Source organism: Chiroxiphia lanceolata, chromosome 3 (genome assembly GCF_009829145.1).
Source record: "Chiroxiphia lanceolata isolate bChiLan1 chromosome 3, bChiLan1.pri, whole genome shotgun sequence".
In the NCBI taxonomy this organism is placed as follows: Eukaryota; Metazoa; Chordata; class Aves; order Passeriformes; family Pipridae; genus Chiroxiphia; species Chiroxiphia lanceolata.
This window is the reverse complement of record NC_045639.1, coordinates 21,658,472-21,677,340: the sequence shown is the minus strand read 5'-3', so window position 1 is coordinate 21,677,340 and position 18,869 is coordinate 21,658,472. Positions and strand designations below refer to the sequence as shown.

At 37.3% G+C, this 18,869-nt stretch overlaps 1 protein-coding gene across 1 annotated transcript in view; it reads right to left on the bottom strand.

Moving 5' to 3' along the window:
- The window catches only part of LOC116784964 (spermatogenesis-associated protein 7-like), a 31,382-nt gene extending 20,011 nt beyond the window's left edge, over positions 1-11,371 (bottom strand). The window contains exons 1-3 of the mRNA XM_032684048.1: positions 11,197-11,371; positions 9,777-9,869; positions 6,793-6,840 (exon numbers count right to left, since the gene is read on the bottom strand). Coding sequence (XP_032539939.1) covers positions 6,793-6,840; positions 9,777-9,813 — 85 coding nt within the window. The 5' untranslated portion in view covers positions 9,814-9,869; positions 11,197-11,371. The remainder of the gene's footprint in view (positions 1-6,792; positions 6,841-9,776; positions 9,870-11,196) is intronic.
- Positions 11,372-18,869: the final 7,498 nt, after the last annotated feature.

Sequence of the window (18,869 nt, the reverse complement as noted above, 5' to 3'; positions counted from 1 at the left end):
TTTAATTCCTACCAAGTGTTTTGAAAGTTGGCTGACGTTTAACTCCTGATGACTTTTGAAACAACAAGGAACTTTTGAAGGACTGTGGGGAAAAAAGAAGAGCAGAAGTGGTGAACTCCAGACTGATATCAGTCCTGAGCATAACAACTGAAAGGCTGTTACAAGACTCATTTGAGGTAAATAATGTCAGAAACACCATTCAAAAAGGTTAAAAACATAACCATGCTAAGTTGGTAAGAAAAAAGAGAGATTTTGACTGTGGTTGAATGGGATAAAGGTGTTGGTTTAAAAAACTTCTGCAAACTCCCTGGCTTTGTTCTGCATGGCATTTTGACTAAGAAATTAGAACACTAGAAAATTACACTTGTTTACAAAATGGTTAACTGGCAGATCTGAAAATCTAATTAGCAGTAAAGCAGGTGTTTCTAATGCAAGAATAATTTTTGATATTATAATATTAAATTATTTCCTTCAGTTATCTGAAAGAAAACATATAATCATTTCTCATAAAGCTTGAACAACTACAGTTGGGGAACTCATGAATAATATAAAGTGGTGGTTTACTCTGACAAAGTGATGTGCATCACTTAATGTTGGAGATGTAGGGAAGCATATATTTTTCAGCAGGGATAATGGAACATCTCTATTGTGAAAATGCAGGCCCTTACTTACAGAAGGCAAGTCTTATATGGAAATCAGCGTTGCTGAAAGACATCCATACCTTCTTCTAGAAATATAGCTGCCTGTATTTTCCTACAGTGACAGTGGAGACAAAACTAGTGTAGCATCATTGCCTATCAAGGGTGGAAATCTCAAGTGTAAGTACAGGGAGCCTTTATTGCTGTTTCCTTTGACAGGTGGATGGTTGCTGCCAGAATTATACATCCTGCTCTAAAACTTTACTGCTCAAGAAGCATTTACAAATTGGGGAGGATGCAGAGAGGATCCATAAGAATGATGAACTCTGGAAAACACTGTTCATAGAGTCAGATTTAAGGAGTTGAATGTATTTAGTTCTGCAAAAGGATGGTTAAAAAGTAACTTTATTCCAGTTTATGAGCACCTAAAGACAGAACAGAAATTAAACAGAAAATAAATGCATCCTAAAGGAGAGATATTAGTTCCTCTGGGTAAGGTAAGTTAGCATTTGGAACACTAATGAAAAGTGTGATGTAATTAAATAAGGTTTGGACATAGTTCTGAACTTCCCCCTCAACTCTCTAAAACAGCAATGAATGGAGAGAAAAAACAGGCTATATAACCACAGCAGTTTATTCTTTCTGTGTCTATGAAACTCAGAGATACATGTCAGTCATCAGAGATCAGCTATGAACTTCTCTAAAACTTTATTTTTTATTAATTTTTGCTGCTATTGTTAACTGATATAATTTCAGAATTTTTGGCCAGTGCAATACAAAGGATACAAAGACAGTTACTTGTGATGTTCACATCTATGGGCCACATGCTGCAGTCTGCACTGGTAATAGTTTATCTGGTGGGAGGACTGCTTATTTTGGAATTTCAGAGCAAACAAGATCATTATTTCACCAGAAACCAGTGGTAACTGAGGCTCAAGCCCTTAGATTTTATTTCAGATGCTCTTTGCCATGCCTTATGAAAAGCCTGTGTTGGCACATTAAACTACAGCACGTGGTGGTTTTTAAGCCTCAAGCTCTAATTCAGCATTATTTGTTTTCATCAATATATAAATGCTGCAATGCTATGAAGCAAGTGTATAACAACAATTTTAAAGGGGAAGAAAAGTCTCTGAAACACCAAATAAAGCCAGAAAACATTACTAAGTGACACTGCCTGTTGTTCTTTGCCACGTTGTTTTCTAATCACATGCCAAATTCTGCACATTTTGAAACTGTGAGCGCTCATGCTGACATTAACAGGAATTTCCCCAGGAGGAAGGCAAGATGTAATCAGTTCTCCATAGCTGACCACCCATTCCAGCATTTTTTAACTGCTTGAAGCCTTTGGCCATAACCTACATCTGCTCTGACTGGTTCTGCCCTTCCAACAAATTCATGGTTGTCAACGGTGCTGACAGCACTTGACACAATTCTTTGTAGACCACACCAAAATAAGAAGAGGACACATTCTCTTCTCTTATTTGAGCAAAGACAAGATTTGACATTTGTTTTGCTTATGTAAGGGAGGTAGCCTGCTTTTCTTAAGGTTTTAGTGAGTATAAGTAAGGAATTCTAGAAGCTGGTGTACAAAAGAAATGTCAAGATGCTTCACCCCTGTTTAGAGTACTGACTGATTGCTGATGTATGCTACTTTTCCTTTGACAGCAGAATGCAAAGTTAAAATAGTCAGTGCACAATGGTTATGATAACACTCCTTTTCTCTACATCCTTCAGTAACTCGCACTACCCTCTTCCTCCCTTTTTACAAATACTCTTAAACAGCACTGATTCTAAAATGGATGGGAAGGATGGTTTGGTGATTAAAACACTGCGGTAGGACTTGGAAAACTATCATTTAATTCGGAGCTCTACAACAGGTGTGATCACAGGTATGTTGATTAATCTCTGGTGTCTTAATTTCCTCCCTGTAAAAGGGGACGATGGCAAGCTGGTGCATAATTTTGAACAGATACTCCCCGAAGATATCTTGAAATGTGCAGTGGCTACTATGAAGGAACTCAGATCCCAAAAGAAGCTGCCCACACAGCGTAGGATTTGAAGTGTGAGAAGAAGAATTTATGAACTAGATCAGTGGTTTAACCATCGATAGCTGAATGACGCAGTGTAGTCATACATTCGATATTCCCTTCATTGCAGCTCCCTTCTAACAGTGATATAAGCATATATTTTTTACAGACTGCAAAACTTATCATTAAAAACCAGCTCATTAATGCTCCATAAACCTGCAATGATAGGAAATTGATGTTGGCCTATATAAACACATTAATTTTCACTGATTGCTAAATGATCCATTCAATTGCCTAAGATTCGTGACAACTAAGGTTCTACATTTGTAAGGATAAAATTATGTTTATATAATTGACTGTATAGATTATTCACAGAAACTGTAGAGAAAATGCTCCAATTTTTTATGCCTTTGAACTCTTTGGAGAAACAACTTGTTCTTTTTCACAGGTGTTATGCTCTTGAAAATCACAATGCAACTCCATTTTAAACTGGCTAAAATCCGAATGGAAATTATTGCTTTGACTGATGTCTGTCTCATGCAGAGAATTAGAAAGAGAAAAACACAGGTTATAAAAAGTCCACTTTGTGCCATATCTAACTACTTAAGGACTCTACTGGTACACAGAAAAAATGAAATTCCTCTTAAAGAAAGCTACTATTCCTTTTTCCAATTACTAAAGCATGTGTTTCTGCACACACTTGTTTGTATGTCTGGGTTTCATATTTATAAAAATGAGTCACAGCACATGAAGCAGTTATATGATCAACACTCCACAAAAGGTGAAGGAGAAACAGTCACATGGCCTCATGTACTCATGTATAATATTACTTGTAATTCCTTTAGGGTAAATGTATACCCTGTATTCCTAAAAGTGCAAGGGAATTGTGTAAAACATGCAGGAGTCTGAATAGCTCATCTTGCCATTGTTAGTAGTTTCACGAGTGTTTTCTCCTCATTTCTGCCAGCTCGTTTGGGACAGCTTCATACACGCATCAGCCAAGGTTTCTGCTCCCCTTACTGAGCTGATCAGCCCCAGGAGATCTGACTCAAGCTCGGGCTCTGTGAATCTGGGGCAGAGCATCATAGTACCATGGGAATAATGGTTAGAAGAGACATGCTTCCAAGGTCCAAAAATGTAATTCAACTACTTAATATTACTTGTTAATTATTAATCCCTAATAGCTAATAAATTTGGAGGACTCCTGGATGCCACAGTTAAGTGTCAGGCTCAATGCTGTATAAATAAAATACCTGAATTCAAACAAAGTTACTTTGACTTTTCTCCTTTGTTCAAATAGAAACAATGGCTTGTAACATTTTTTTTTTTGCTCCAGAACTTTCACATTTCCATTGCAATAGGAATTCTTTTTGATTGCTGAGACACTCTTCTGAAACCTAGTCATTGGCACGTTCAGCAGCATACCTTATGCTCTTTCCAGACTCATTAGATGATCTTTCTAGGAAATGTGGCTTCTGCTGAGAGTAAGAAATGTAAACATCCTCCTAGGCAGACACTTGGGATAGCCAAGGAATCCTTGTTTTCACAGTAGTTTCATAAATCATGCAGTTCTCATGACTCTTAAAGCATCTCTGCTTAAATTTTATCTCCACAAGAACACTTAGGATGATGAACTATATCACCCATATGCCTGATCTTGAAACATCTCTGCCTAATATGCACTTTGTCTCTACAGTTCTTAACCTGCAGTGCAACACTACAGATACTTGTGAAATGGTGCACTTAATTTATAGGAAATAACAGCAAATTATTTACAGTGTTTTGTCTGCAGTACATTTATTCTTAAAATGAAACAAAGCATTGCACATTGTATTTTCTTCTGCCTTTTCAGAACTAATCCTTGTAGCTATTTGGGTTTTTCTCTTTAATTTTATAGGTTTTTGAATGTCTCCATCACTACCGAGTGACCTGAATTTTCTTTTTAGCCTACCACTGAAACTTGTGGTATCCAACACAGATCACACATTTGGAAAAATCCAACACAGATCACACATTTGGAAAACAAAGTTACACCTCTCTAAGTGTATGGATTGAGAAGAGGTAAGAAAATATATGGCATCAGAATGTGTATCTGTCAAAGTTCTGATAAATGTCAAGGTTCTAAAAGCACACCACATTTAGTAACCAGCAATAGCAATAGTGGGAGATGGTTGTGGGAGAAAATTGTACATGAAAAGAAGAAAACACTGTGGTCTTGTACTAGACAGAAAATTAGATTTGTCCTCCCATTATTCTAGTAGGCTGGCAAAAAGCCTTAATTTATTTTGTTTATGCAAATGATATTTGTTTATGCAAATGATAACCAGAGGCCTATTTTTGTAGGCATATTATACTGCTCAAATGAATTTGCACATCAACCCCAACAGCAGCAATTGTACCTCCATTGTGCTACTGCCCTACTTAATGCTTCAGAAGACGTAAGTTCTGATGCACGTTTTCATTGTGACTTTTAAATTTTGAGGTTTTTTCTTCAAGGAATAAAACTTCTTTTGCCAAGACAGACATTTCGGGAGCTAACCTGTCAGAAAAAAGACTTAGATCATACACAGAACCTTTTAGTGAAGATAAATATTAAACGACAAAGGTGATTTGCATTTCTCTGGTGGGCTACTGACAAAAATTGTATTGGGTCCTCACTTTCTCTGACTGAGAGTTAGAAAGTGACTCTCACTTTCTAACTGACTGTTATGGCTTCTATGACCTCCAGGCATCTTGTACTCAGTGTGGGCTTCTAAATTAACAGAAACTGCACAAAACAATACAGTCCTGCTTAGTTCTGTAAGATAAATACCTTCCTAAGAAAGCATTTTAAGAAGCACAGATAATGTTTCCCTCTGATATATCGTCTAGGAACTTGTTATTGTGACTAACTCAGCTGAATTAATTCTATGTCCTCTTGATATTTTCAAAGAGGTGAGATTCTACTCCTCACACACATTTGTACCAGTATCATCTCTGTCAAATTACTGTTCTTAGAAAACTTCCCATGGCCTTTCTTTCTGTTACTAGAGCACTGTTTTAATAAAGTGGCTAATACAAAATACTAATTTTGAAATTATTGTATAAAAGAGCACTGAAAGAAGAAAAACACAGTTGAGCATGAGGAGTCAAAAGACAAAGGTAAGGGAGTTTTGATTGTAATGTGTTATGATCTTGAACTTGTTCTCTTGCTCTTGTCTAATGAAGATCTCATGTGATACATCTTTCTGAATCTTTATGGGCAAGGGTTATGTTTGCCTTCTTGACTTGGGTGTATTTTGCTGGAGCAACTGCATCTCACCATTGCCTTTGAGCTATCTTTGTTTCCAAGTACATTGCACCCTGCTCAGAGCAATAGCCTACCACAGGTCTCTGATACATGGTTCCCACTATGCACACACTGTGGCAAAACAAGCTTTCATTTTTCCACCTTTTTAAATTTCATTTTAAAACGGGGGTTTCTGTGCAGCGTGTTGCCTTGCATGTAACTATCAAACAGATAAGTAGCATATGCCTCACAACCTGGTGAACGAAGAAAACTAAACACATTCCAAAGTGAATGCTATGTTTCCAGGGAAAGCGATGTTCCTTTTAATCAATCTTTCTTCCTTTCAAGAAAGGAAGGGCAGGAGAGACCCTGCCTACACATCGGGTCCTGCAAGCTCCAGCCAAGAGGTGGCGTTAAGGCGCAGTTCTCTTACCAAAACCCCATTTATTCCTCAAAACCCGTTTGAGCGGTAGTATGCCTGATGCCCAGAGATACACGAATCAGTTAAGGAAGTGAAAAATACAGTATGGAATATCAAGGAATTCAAAGGGCCAGCAGTCTGAGTTTAGATTGGAAAACTAAAGCAATTTATGCCTTCAACAACCTTGCATATCAGCGAGTTAGCTGATAACTCTGCAGGTCAGAATGTGTCTCTGCAAACATGAACTAAGTGCTAGATACAGCTATTAAGTTAGATAATAGATTAGATACTAGGTACTACCGTCTTAACCACGATGACGCATATTTTTGGCACATACATGCCTTTTCAGAACACCATCATAAAAGAAGACAAGTGTTTCCAAACCAAACAAGTGGAGCCAGACCTATTTTCAAAACAAAACAAAATAAAGCTACTCACATTTAACACTGGTATGCAAACTCTTCGGTGCAGATGAATCAACAGCAGCTGTATTAACAAAAAGTAGGTTCAGTCCAATGAAACACTAGCATAATAAATAATTATATCAAAATGTGTAGAGATGAAACTGATCATCCTTAAGGTGTTGAATTCCCTGTGGGAATATGATACTAAACTGCATAATATTAGCATTATTAATACTATACATCTACAGATGACCAAATCCTATTGTTTCCCTATTGATGTATACCATTTTCTTTCTATTTTCTTCTATTATCTTTGCCAATGGTCAGGTCTCAAAAGCTAGCATAGCTTAAATGTTGTTGGGTTAGTTGAGTTATACCAACTACAAGTATAGTTGTAATGATATTAGATGAGGAATTGACCCCTTGTCTTGATCTGTGTAAAAGCAAAAGGTAAGTGCCTCAGCAGCGCTGTTACTGGTTCAGTATCAAATCTGGGTCTGAATTTTGTGGCTTTTGACCATCTCTGCTTAGGTATAGAAATTAAACCCAGTACAGCTGCATTTATTAAATTTAATTTTAATTTACAATTTAAGAAAAGCTTTTCGTAATGGCACCTACTGCTACCCAGAAAGCTGGTATTTCATGGATGAGTAGTACAGCTGCTATCAGGCGGGGGAAACTGCCAACTGATGCTCTGAGTGTGATTCAAATTGTCCTGAGGCTCAAGGTCATCAGTTTGTCGTCATCTTTCTATCAAAAGGAGTTATTTGAATACACAATTACATAGGCAGTTTTGAACACCAAGTTTTCTGTTATTTGGTCATTTCGTTTTCATTGTAAAAGATTAAATGAAGTAAGCTTCAAGGAATCAAGCCCTGTCACTACTGCTGCACAGTCTTCATTAAGTCATGTGTCCATACAGAAGATGGTAAGGATGTTAATGGAACTCTATGTCAGATTGCATATCCCTGTATATAACTCAGGTACATGAGGAAATACTATTTTTGCCTCTGGAGGGAAAAGCAATCACCTAGAAGCTCAATATTCCAGTTGCATTTGAAGGACACTGACTGAATTTCCATCTTTCACTTTTGTGATTTCTGTCAAATGTCACAGCAAACTAGAGTTTGTACAAGTGCTCCAAAGTTTCAGACACACAGGGCTCACTACCATCTAGAGTGAGACCAAATAGGTTGTATTTTAAAAAGCAGCTGTATTCCAAAAATTGGAGAATATTTAGAAGGATACTGGAGAAGGCCTTTAGACAACCCTGACCAGATTTTTCGGAGGAAAGAAATTCTATAATCTCCTGTAAAGATGTACAGAACATGTGGCAAATCAGCATTTCAGAGCCTCAGGTAAGTACAGAAGAGAACCTTGACATCCTTGCAATATTGCAGTTTTTTATATGTATGCAGGAGTTAGCTCTACAAGGAAAACCCAGGTGAATGATGAACATTATAATAAGTAAAATAACTGTTTTAAGACTAAAGGTTCCTGCTATAATACACTCCAAATCTGACTTTTGAGAACTGTAAATTCAGATTGTGAAACACCTAAGAATTAGAAATTTTAGCCACTGAAAACTTTGATTACCTACTGTGAGAAACTCTTTCCAGATTGACTGAATTCTACTGCAGAGAAGCAGGACTGACATTTGAGAAAAAAAAAATTGAAACCTGTTTTGGAACAAAGCTTTTGGCTCCTTTTGTGTATATTTTCCTCTGAGCTTTAGGAATGTAATAGACAAAAAGACTGCAAAACATCTCTGTAAATTTTATTTTTTGATCTTTTCTCCCTCATTTAGACATCACCAGTTGAGTACAAAATAAATTTCAGTTATATATGACAGTCTTTGCTGCTCTTAATTAGTCCTGGTGGTTCTGTATATTTATAAGCAATGCACTAGAAGACGAATTCTGCAGTCCCTGGAGTTCTCTGTTTCTGTGATATTGGCCATGCAGAATCAAAATCACTTAAGTACAAAAGTATAGAGCAGCAATCCAGCCTCCAGCTCCCAATATGAGTAGGATGGTCATGAACCTTAGCATGGTGGAGGTCATCAATCTTTCAAAGAGTGGTTCTGATACCATGATAAAAAGATGTGCTATATTTGAGTCAGGTCATTTTAAGATGATGCATTTGGCGCTGCAAATTGATGAAAAGGATTGATCTTCTGGCAAAAAAACCCCACAGCACCAACCTCATTTGTTGTTCAACACCTATGTGTTATTATAAAGCTCACTGCATGTGATCAGTGAATTGTTTGGTTAGAAAGCCTTTTGAGCCCAAGGGCTGGAAGTCTTGCAGTAACCTGATTACAGCTATGACCATTCAACTCCAGTTGTTTCATCTGCACCTGAAGCACCAGGAAGTTTACACAGCTCCAGACAACCGACAAAGGACATTTTTCTCAAAAATCCAAATTCTGTTTCTAGTGGTTTGCAGCTATTTGCAGGAGGGAGAGTATTTGAAGAGGCCTCAAGAACATAACTACATGTGGTTAACGGAACTTCCCTCTAGGTTACTTAGGACCAATACTGTAATTTTCTAAACATCAAAAGATGTAACCTCACTGTTACTCTTCAATGGTTTCTTCCAATTAAACAAATACCTGCCCTACTGTTCTCATTTTACCTTTCCTTTTAGTCATCGGCCATATACATCTAAACAGAAATAATGAATGAAATAACACGGGGAAATTAAGCGATATTTCCCTTCCTAACACAAACCTGTCATTTTGACTCTGTAAACTTTACATCTATAAACAGTTGGGGTTGCTTCTCCCCAGACAAAGTTACAGTTCGAATTGAGTGTTCTACATATCTCTTAAGGCACATCGTGTTATGCCTCACTTTTAAATTCTCCTACGCCTGTTGAGTTAGCGACAGGGAGAGGGAGGAAAGAAAGGGGAAGAAATTCAGAAGCCAGCCAAAAATAGGGACAACCAACATATCTTTGACTGTGGTTTTATCTTTTACCTACTAAGATACTGTGGCAATTAAAGACTTGACGCACCTTTGGCAGACATCAGTTTCTTGAAATGAGCAGCCATGTGATCTTGAATGATGTACTGGTTGGAGAGTTTGCAGGAAGGTCCGGGAGAAAAAGCTGCAAGCCGGAAAAAACTGAGTTTACTCAGTGGGGTAAGCAATGTTTCAGGTAATAATGGATCTGAAAATATTATAATATTTATCTGAAAATATTATAATATTTATCCTCTCCTGCTTGCAATAAAATCAAGTCAATATGCATTCTTATATTTCAAAAAGTAAGAATAGCACAGAATATAACATGAAAAAATGGTAAATTATTCTCAGTTTTCATGTTTTTGAATACCTGAGAATTATGGTTTGCAATAAGTAATGTATGAGCCTTTGATATTTTTGAACTCTAGAGAATAACAGAGGATCTCACATTTTAATATCTGATATAATAAATATAAATATAATATATAAATATAAGTAAATAAAAATAATAAAGCATTTTCCTTTTGAAGGATTTAATACCAGAGAGTCTTAAATAATAGTAGAGAGCATTAATGCTATTATTAATGCTAGATAGTAATATTAGAGGATATTACAAAGTACTGCAAAAACCTGCACATTAATGTCTCACCTCTTGGTCATACCAGAGCTAACTCTGGCACTCTACAGTTAGGAAAATGGACTGGATACAGACAAATACAGAATTCGGACCAGAAAAGGAACCAGAACATGGAGCTGAAATGTGTTAGACACAGACTGACCATAACACTCCTCTGAATCTCTAAATCACAAGACTTCTCAGACTCAGAAGAATTTGTCTCTGTGTCTGACCTAAGTTCATTAACCCAGGAAAAAAAGTCAAGAAGTAGATAAACATTTACTTGTTTTAAATTTTAACGTGGCAGTGTGGCTAAGATAGATAATTTTCTTTCAATTTGTTTCCAAACAAAAATATTATTTCTTTCTCAAATCCTCTCAATTCCTAAACAGATAGGATTTGTAGATGGAAAGTTGCTAGCACATAATATTAAAAAATCAACAGAATATGGGAGATCAGAAACCTAGCATGCCTTTGGCTTTCCATCCATGGACCCAGAATGACCCTTACACTTGAGATAATCAGGCCATCCAACCTATTCAGATTTGGTTCTCTGGACCAAAAAAGTAATTGTTTCATTGTTCATGTCCCCAATGTACCATTTCAGTTAATAACTTAGTTTCATAGTTTTTAAAGTGTTTTGAAAAAATAGGAGACCCTGGGTTGAGAGTCTGGAAATCAATCCTTCTAATCTCAGTTTGGCTGCATACTTGCTGTGTTGCTTTCTCTTACCTGAATCTCTTGCCTACTAAGTGAGCCACTGCTACAAACTGTTTCCCACTGCCAAGGAGTTTGACTGCATTCAATTTATTGTGTTATTTTTTGAACTTTAAGAAAGAGCAGGACAGAACACCTGATGCTAGGTTTGTTGCTTCATTTAGTATTACTTCTTCACGTGCTCCTACAGGTAACTCGAAGCCTGCCAGAAGGGCACTGACATAAAGACTTGATTTCAGCAGCTTGTCCAGGAGCAGCAGGACATCCCAACATGACCAGCTGCAGAAAGGTACTGTTACTTCATCTCCAAGACCATCCCTTTGATTGTTCATCAGACATGTAGGCACAACCAGAGTGCTCACATTGTGATGTAAGGAGGTGCAGAGACATCAACAGAAATAACGATTCTGTGTTTGCTATAAAGCAATGGAGAACTTGGTGCAATATTATGACCAAACTGCATTTACCTTTTGTCTCAATTAAATTGAACATGAGTAGTACAGGTACCACAATGGAATCCAATACTTGAAGCAGACAAATACAAAGCTCACAGACTTTCTAATCATGAGCATTTACCATACGTCCAATTTCATTCAGGGAAACCACTCGTGGGTGTCCATACTATGCTACAGAAATAAAATAGTTAAAATCAGTACTATTCTGTTTCAAAGCTTTTATGTGCTTGAGACCAGTAGTTGTTCACTCCAAAACTTCTAAAACTTAATTTTTTTTTTCATTAATTTTGCCAATTGCTCTGTAACCTCTTGCTGGCAAAAGCAACTGGAACAAGCTCTTCAGTAATATACAGCACCATTCCTAGCTGGTGGAAAGTGGGGCAGCCCTCCTGAGTTCAAGGAATGGCAGTGCCCTAAATCACAGCAGCTAGAGGTTCTTGTCACTAAGGGAAAGCAAATAGATTTTGGTAAATGCCCCAAATCCTTCCCTGATTGGCAGTGACAAGCTGATTTAAATATATGCAATGAAAAAGACAGCATGACAGAAGAACGAAGTGATAATCTAAACAATATCCAAAGATTAAAAAGGGATGGAAAATCCATTTATAAAAAGAACATTCTTCTCAAAATGAATAACCGCCCCAAATTTGAAATGCTAAAGATATACAAGGCACCACTAGTTTAATCTAATTTTTGTCTCTCATAAAATCTAACTCTATCCTGTGTCCAGAAAATTACTAACATTGTGCAATAAGCAGCATTGTGGTTATTCCTATGTAAGGGAAAAAAAAAAAGCAAATTATTTTCTTTGCCAGAGACTTTCTGTTGAACTTTGGTAAGTCATTTTGTGTTCTCGTGTCTTAATCTCTCTGAAAAGAGAACCTGAAAAAATACATTCCTTTCTCAAAGAAAAGGCTTTAAGGATAAAAAAAAATGAAATGGTGAAATTTAAGGGGTGCCCAATTAAGTATCTCCCTCTGTTAGAGAGGGTGATCTTATTTGAACCCAATGGAAATTTCGTACTTTTAGACAAATTTTTCTTATGTTTTCTTAGAGTAACTTCAAATTGAGGGAAAAGGGAAATAGAAATTTTCTGGGAATTTTAAGTAGCCCAGTTATAAGATGCTGTTGATGGTGCAAACACACGTCGGGTTGAATTGAAACAGCCCTTTGTGTGCTGTTATGACAGGCAATATTCTTAAGCCCATATGTGCACAGAATCCAAGTTTTGTATTTTCGGCTGCCTTACAAGGATCTCATTGACCTGCAACATTCGGCAAAATGCTTGACCTAAGCTTTCAACGTTTCAGAGTTTCAGCATTTTCTATATACAAGCACAGTTCTACATACAGAAAGTTGCCTGCTTTTGAAAATCTTTCCAAACTCTGAGGACTATTGTCCTTTCAAGATATTTACATCTTGCTTCTACATATGAGGAAAGATCTCCAGGAAATCGAGACCCAGGAGTGAGCAATAAAGAGTGACAACTCTCTCAGTAGTGACTCTTTTTTATTTCCTACTTTGAAATTACTTTCTTAGCAATTTATTACGGTCCTGAATGTGTAGTTGTATGGTGACTAATTTACCTAGTTTCCACTGATTGAATTGCAAGAGATTACTTCTGCAAATCATGTCTGGAAGATATATCATGTCTAGAGGTACAACATCATATCATAAATCCAGTTGTAGCAGTATTAAAGTTTGACTGATACACAATGACAGTGATAAAACACATCTTTTCCTGAAAAACAGAATATGCTTTTGAAAAACACAAGAGGTGACTTTGCTCCTCACTAGGCTGCTGATTCAAAGCCGCTGCTTTTTGCCTTACAGGAGTAAAAGCCTGTTCTCCCTAACATGCCAATTATTTTACTCTTTTAAAGACGAGTATAACTGCAGTGCTGCTATACTGCAAACAGTTTATAACATTCCAAATTGCTAATTCCTACAAGTGGAAGTGTTACAACATGGAGACAAAGCCATATGTACTTATAACCAAATAAAATATGGATTTATAACCAAATAAAAAACTGTCCAGGGATACTGAAGCCTCAAAAGCATGGAAATACCCAATTCTTATCTACCCTTCACAGTACTGGAAGTGGGAACCATCTCTGCAACATCCTTGGCTTTGCTTGCAGTAAACTGGCACTGCAAGGAAAGAGCTATCTTGTATATTAGTGAGATATTAGCAATTAGCTAACAGCTAAGACATTAGCAATTATCATTAGCAGTAATTCACAGTTATGGTCCTGCAATCTGTTTGTGTCTGGTTACTTCCTCATCTTGTATTTAGACCCTAAATTTGGAGGGGAGAGGGGCCATCTCTTTGCTCAGTGTTTGTCTCATGCTTAACAAGGTAGAACACCTGCCCACCATGCAGGTAACAGAGTAACCACTGTGAAAGTCTTGCAGCAAAGTGACCCAGTGAATGGCTGACAAATGTTTTGCAATTCCTCTTACTTCGGTTCAGTTGCATAGTCATCTCAAGCTGCTCCCCTCCTGGCTTAGAATTTCTGCCTATTTTCAGCTACAGGAAGAACTGGCAGGCATTGAGCTCTGGCTTACGCTCTAAGCATCGAACAGAGGTTTCTCTGCTTCTGTTCCCTTCAGAAAATACATATATATCAATTCTAGAGGAAACCAACATGACAGGCTGCTGAGGTGAGAACACAGTAGGTGTCCTCCTCATGGTCCTTTGGGGTTCTATTGAAAAGGTGGGAAGAGGAGGATGGTAGGACAATACCCTGTAGGCTCTGAAATGCAGAGATGCCTATTTGAAGAGAGTGAAATGCCTCTGATTGCAGCTGGGCTTCATCAAGGGACAGAAGAAGGCCAACAAGGACAAAAACAGTGGGCGGTGGTACCAGGTAGTAGTGGTGGTGTGTTTGCCAGCATTTAGTTAAGGACTGAAACTATACTGGACCTGAAGAAGGTATAGTGGAACAGCATTTCTGAAAAGGGAAGTTTCAGGCAGAACAGCTTTCCAGCAGTTCTTCTACAGGTGCTTGACAAAGGTCCTGACCAGGAAAGCTGCTTGGCTAAACTAGAGAGCTAATATTTTTGTAATACCAGCTGTTAGAAAGACTTATCTACTTTATACTGTTTCAATAATAAAATACGTATTTTTAATAATCTCTTTATAGTCAAGATGTTAGTCCAAAATTGGAGTACTTAGGCACCTTTCAAGTTATAATTTGAATACTTACGGCTACTTTTGAGACTCATGTGTCCTCTGAAAGGTCCCATCAAGGAGTAGGTAGGCACCATGGCTATCTGGGACCCTTAGTAGGGAAGGAAAATGCATTCGTTACATATCAACAAAAGCACAGTCCTGTGGGGATCACAGAGCAGTCACCTCCTGGCCAGAATGCCACACTACAACTGATACAGGTATGAACAGGTTGGCACTTTTGAGTTTACTTTCCCTGCCAGATCACTTCTGTTTGTTTTAATCCCTACCAATTAGTGGGACCCTTTTGACCAGATATTTTGAGAGAAAATACTCTACTACAACAGCATTAACAGGGCAATTTTCTACAGGCCACAAAAATGAGCCATGGCATTGTGCAAAGGTCACATATTTTGCAATCTGAAAGATCATCTCTGCTAAACATAAATCTCCAAGGCAAAAGAAGGAGCAGCTCAGTATGTTACTGTGCTGCTCATACCCAAGGGAAGCAGTGGGGAAAAAAAGCACAACACCGAATATTTTCTAAAGATACCCTACAAAATAGGATAGGGTCACATCATAGCAGCCAAACCTAGAAAAGCCAGACTTAACAAAACAAAGAAAGCAAACAAGCCCTCTCTCAATTTTACGAAGATATGTCCCACTGCTAATAGATGAATTCATCTCACATGAGTAACAGGGTAAATTTTACAGCCAACAGGTAAAATTTAACAGCTGAAAGACCCTAGCCTCGATTTCCAAAGCCACGAGTTCACAGGATTCAAATAGACACAGATTCATAAGAATGAAGATTTCAGTCCCTACCAATCCAATGGTATGGTTTTCAACACAATCATGTTCCTAACTCCCACTAAAATCAAGAATAAGGTGATACCTTAATTTGCAAGTCTGATCATGGAGACTAAATGTCAGTCCTCATTTTTAACTTACTTTTAACTTAGTGAAATGATTCGTCTATATGCAAAAGTGCCAGCAATAATTTGAACTATAATTTAAATAAACTTTCAACAGTTTAAAAACTTATTTTGATTCATCTTAAACCTAATACTGGTTAATATGAAGCCAGCTAGTCACCACTGTAATGTGTGTACATAATCTTCACCAGATAAATCTTACCACTTTAAACCCCACACTTGGAAGTCCATGCTTCTTAAGCAGATAAGTCAACTGGCATACAGAAAGCTAAAGTTCAGTAGCCTTATACTCCAAAGGGTTGTCTGGCAGCAGAAGTTGCTTGATTGTGAACTTAGATTTGCCCGATTAGATTTGACAGTTGTAAAGGAAATATCTCCTTAGAGATGATCCTGAATGTCAAAGGACATACCGAGTGCCATCAGAACTAGGAAAATCAATACAATTTTTCCTTTGGTTTCAAGGCAATGTTGTAATTTGGGGGAGAAACCAGGAGTGTCTGACTCTCAAACAATGAAATCTTTACTTTTGTTCTCATACATGTATTTCAGAATAACTTTTGGTTTCAAAGACACTGCTGCAAGTTCACAAACCATGTGTTTATACCTATAACCAAAACCTGAGAGCATAGACTTTAGAAGTGATTACAGGTTTTGGATCTTTATTTGGTGACACTTGAAAAAGAGGCTGTTTTTTCAGAGTGCACTTCGAACTCATTCTGAAATTCAGGCCTCACCACTGGGAGCTTAGGTTTTGGCAAAATCACCTGTTTGGGAGAGACTTCATAAAGATAAAGGATGCAGGTAACAGAGAGCATTATAACAATGTTCTGAGAAAACAGAATCTGGAATGATTATGAGCAGTGCTTTCTTTTTTTTTTTTTGGTATCAGATTCTGCCACCTTAGACTCAAAATAAAAACACTATGATATAAATGGGAGCTGAGTAAACTTTATTGCTTTTCTTCTGTGCTCATATTTCTAATTGTCATGGGTCCTTAAGTTAATAAAATCATCAAAAGGTCAGATTTTTTCTTTTTTTTTTTTTGTTTTTGTGTCTTTTGAAAACATCCTTCTGTAGTCACAACAGGATATGGGCAAAGGAAGTTACTGCTCTCAAATCCAAGGTAACACATCAAAACATTTGGTTATTCTTTTAAATGTTATTTATTTATATAGATTCCCTAAGCAGTTTTAGTCATGTTTTGGAAAGTAGTAGAAGTTAACCATAGCTTCATATATACTGGCTAAAGAATCACAGAATCACAGAATACATCAAGTTGGAAGGGACCCACAAGTTCCCCCCATCACTGCGTCCAACCCTTAGCCCTATACAGGACCATCCCCAAAAGTCACACTGTGTGCCCAAGAGTATTGTCCAAACACTTCTTGAACTCTGTCAGGCTTGGTGCTGTGATCACTTCCCTGGGGAGCCTGTTCCAGTGTCCAACCACCCTCTGGGTGAAGACCATCTTTCTAATATCCAACCTAAACCTCCCCTGACACAACTTCAGGCCATTCCCTCGAGTCCTGTCACTGGTCACCACAGAGAACGTAAAAATTTAAAGATTTAAAAGCAAACTAGTCTAACTTCATCTCACTGTATATTATTAATAATAATTTGGATTCTTTGATTTATTTTGAAATATAAATTATCCCCGGCTTAATCTTTATTTCTTTTAGCTTTTTCTTTTTTTTTATGTCAAACATCTGTGAAAGGCATGACAGATAGAAGGATATTATACTGAAAAGAGCTCTTAATCATGTGCAACTTTAGAACAGAGAGCAATTCTTTGTCTTCTTGTGTCCAGTCCTTCCATTTTAGCTCAACAATTACCCCACTATGATTTGAAGTAGAAAAACATCAGTGGGAAACTGCTCTGAGAACAGATAAAATGGAACAAACATGTATCAAAAATTGTAATTGTTTGAGCAAAGTACATTTAATTTAATAAGTATGTGCTATGTGTAACACATGATGCAGGCACTAAAGAGTTGTTATGATGGAACAAAGTCACAATAATGGCAGATCTTTAACTACCTAGTCCGTTACAGGAACATTTTTTACAGCAGTTGACTCATGCAATAATGTTGCTGCTGTTGTTTGAACTCTGGTGACTTCCTGAAGTCTCGATCAGATCACTGTCCCAAGCTCTATACAAATAGTCAAGCACTCATTAGCAGACCCAAAAAGTTTATAACTTTTGCAAACCAGAAAAAGTTTGCAAACCAGACAAATAGCATTTGGGGGGAGGGAGGGGGAAAGCATTGTCTTCATTTCTGAGGCCGAAAAAGGTTGTTTTGCCCATTGTAATAAGATGAAAAGATTTAATGGTAGAGAAGTGCAACTTGATTTTCTGATTATCAGATCAGAGCCTAAACCTCAGGACATCTACTTTCAACTTTATCAAAATATCTAATATGTGGAATTTTCGTTCTAATGAGAAGAAACACTGCTTAGTTTCCGTAGCTGATTTAATTTCACTGGATTATAATAAATAAATTCAATTGGTTAGTGTTATACTTTGCTTTTTTACATCAATGCACAGTTCTTTTAACAGGAAATCCAGTCTGTAAATGATATGGAAAAAAACCAGATCTTTCTTATACCAGAAAGATAGATACTAAAATGCTTCACAGGGAACTGTACCCATTGAATATAAACCACAGCACACCTAAAAAGGTGACAGTAAAGTGCCGAATGGAAGTTAGAGATGCTTTTTCGCATTTTAACTAATAACAATGCACAGATACAATTTGACATTGCTACTGGCATTCACAGAAGACATAAGACAGACTTTTTTTGAATATTTTGAATGATATACAGTGGAATAGATTAAAGTATACAGCTAAGCAGTTGCTGCTGTGAGAGGATCATTCTCCAAAAACAAGGGGTTTGATTTTGTAGCTTTGTACTTGCCTCCAGTAAGCTGCTGAGCAGCATCAGCTCCAAGATTTGAGGGCTTTTGTGTGTTGAAAGATTTGGCTCCCAGTACAAAAGTTAGTGACAAGTGCAGTTTTTAAGGAGGTTCCAAAGTCAGTCTAGTCTCCTGGGCTGTTAGTCACCATTGACAAAATATCCTCATTCAAATCGTCAAACTTTAGGATTTATCACCACATACTATAGTGGGTTGAAAACTGGCCATACATGAGGCTGTTTCCATTGATGTGATTATGGAAAATTTAGAATGCTTCTGAAACAGAAACAGTTTTGATCATACATATTGAGCAATGGAATTTATGCTTGAAAT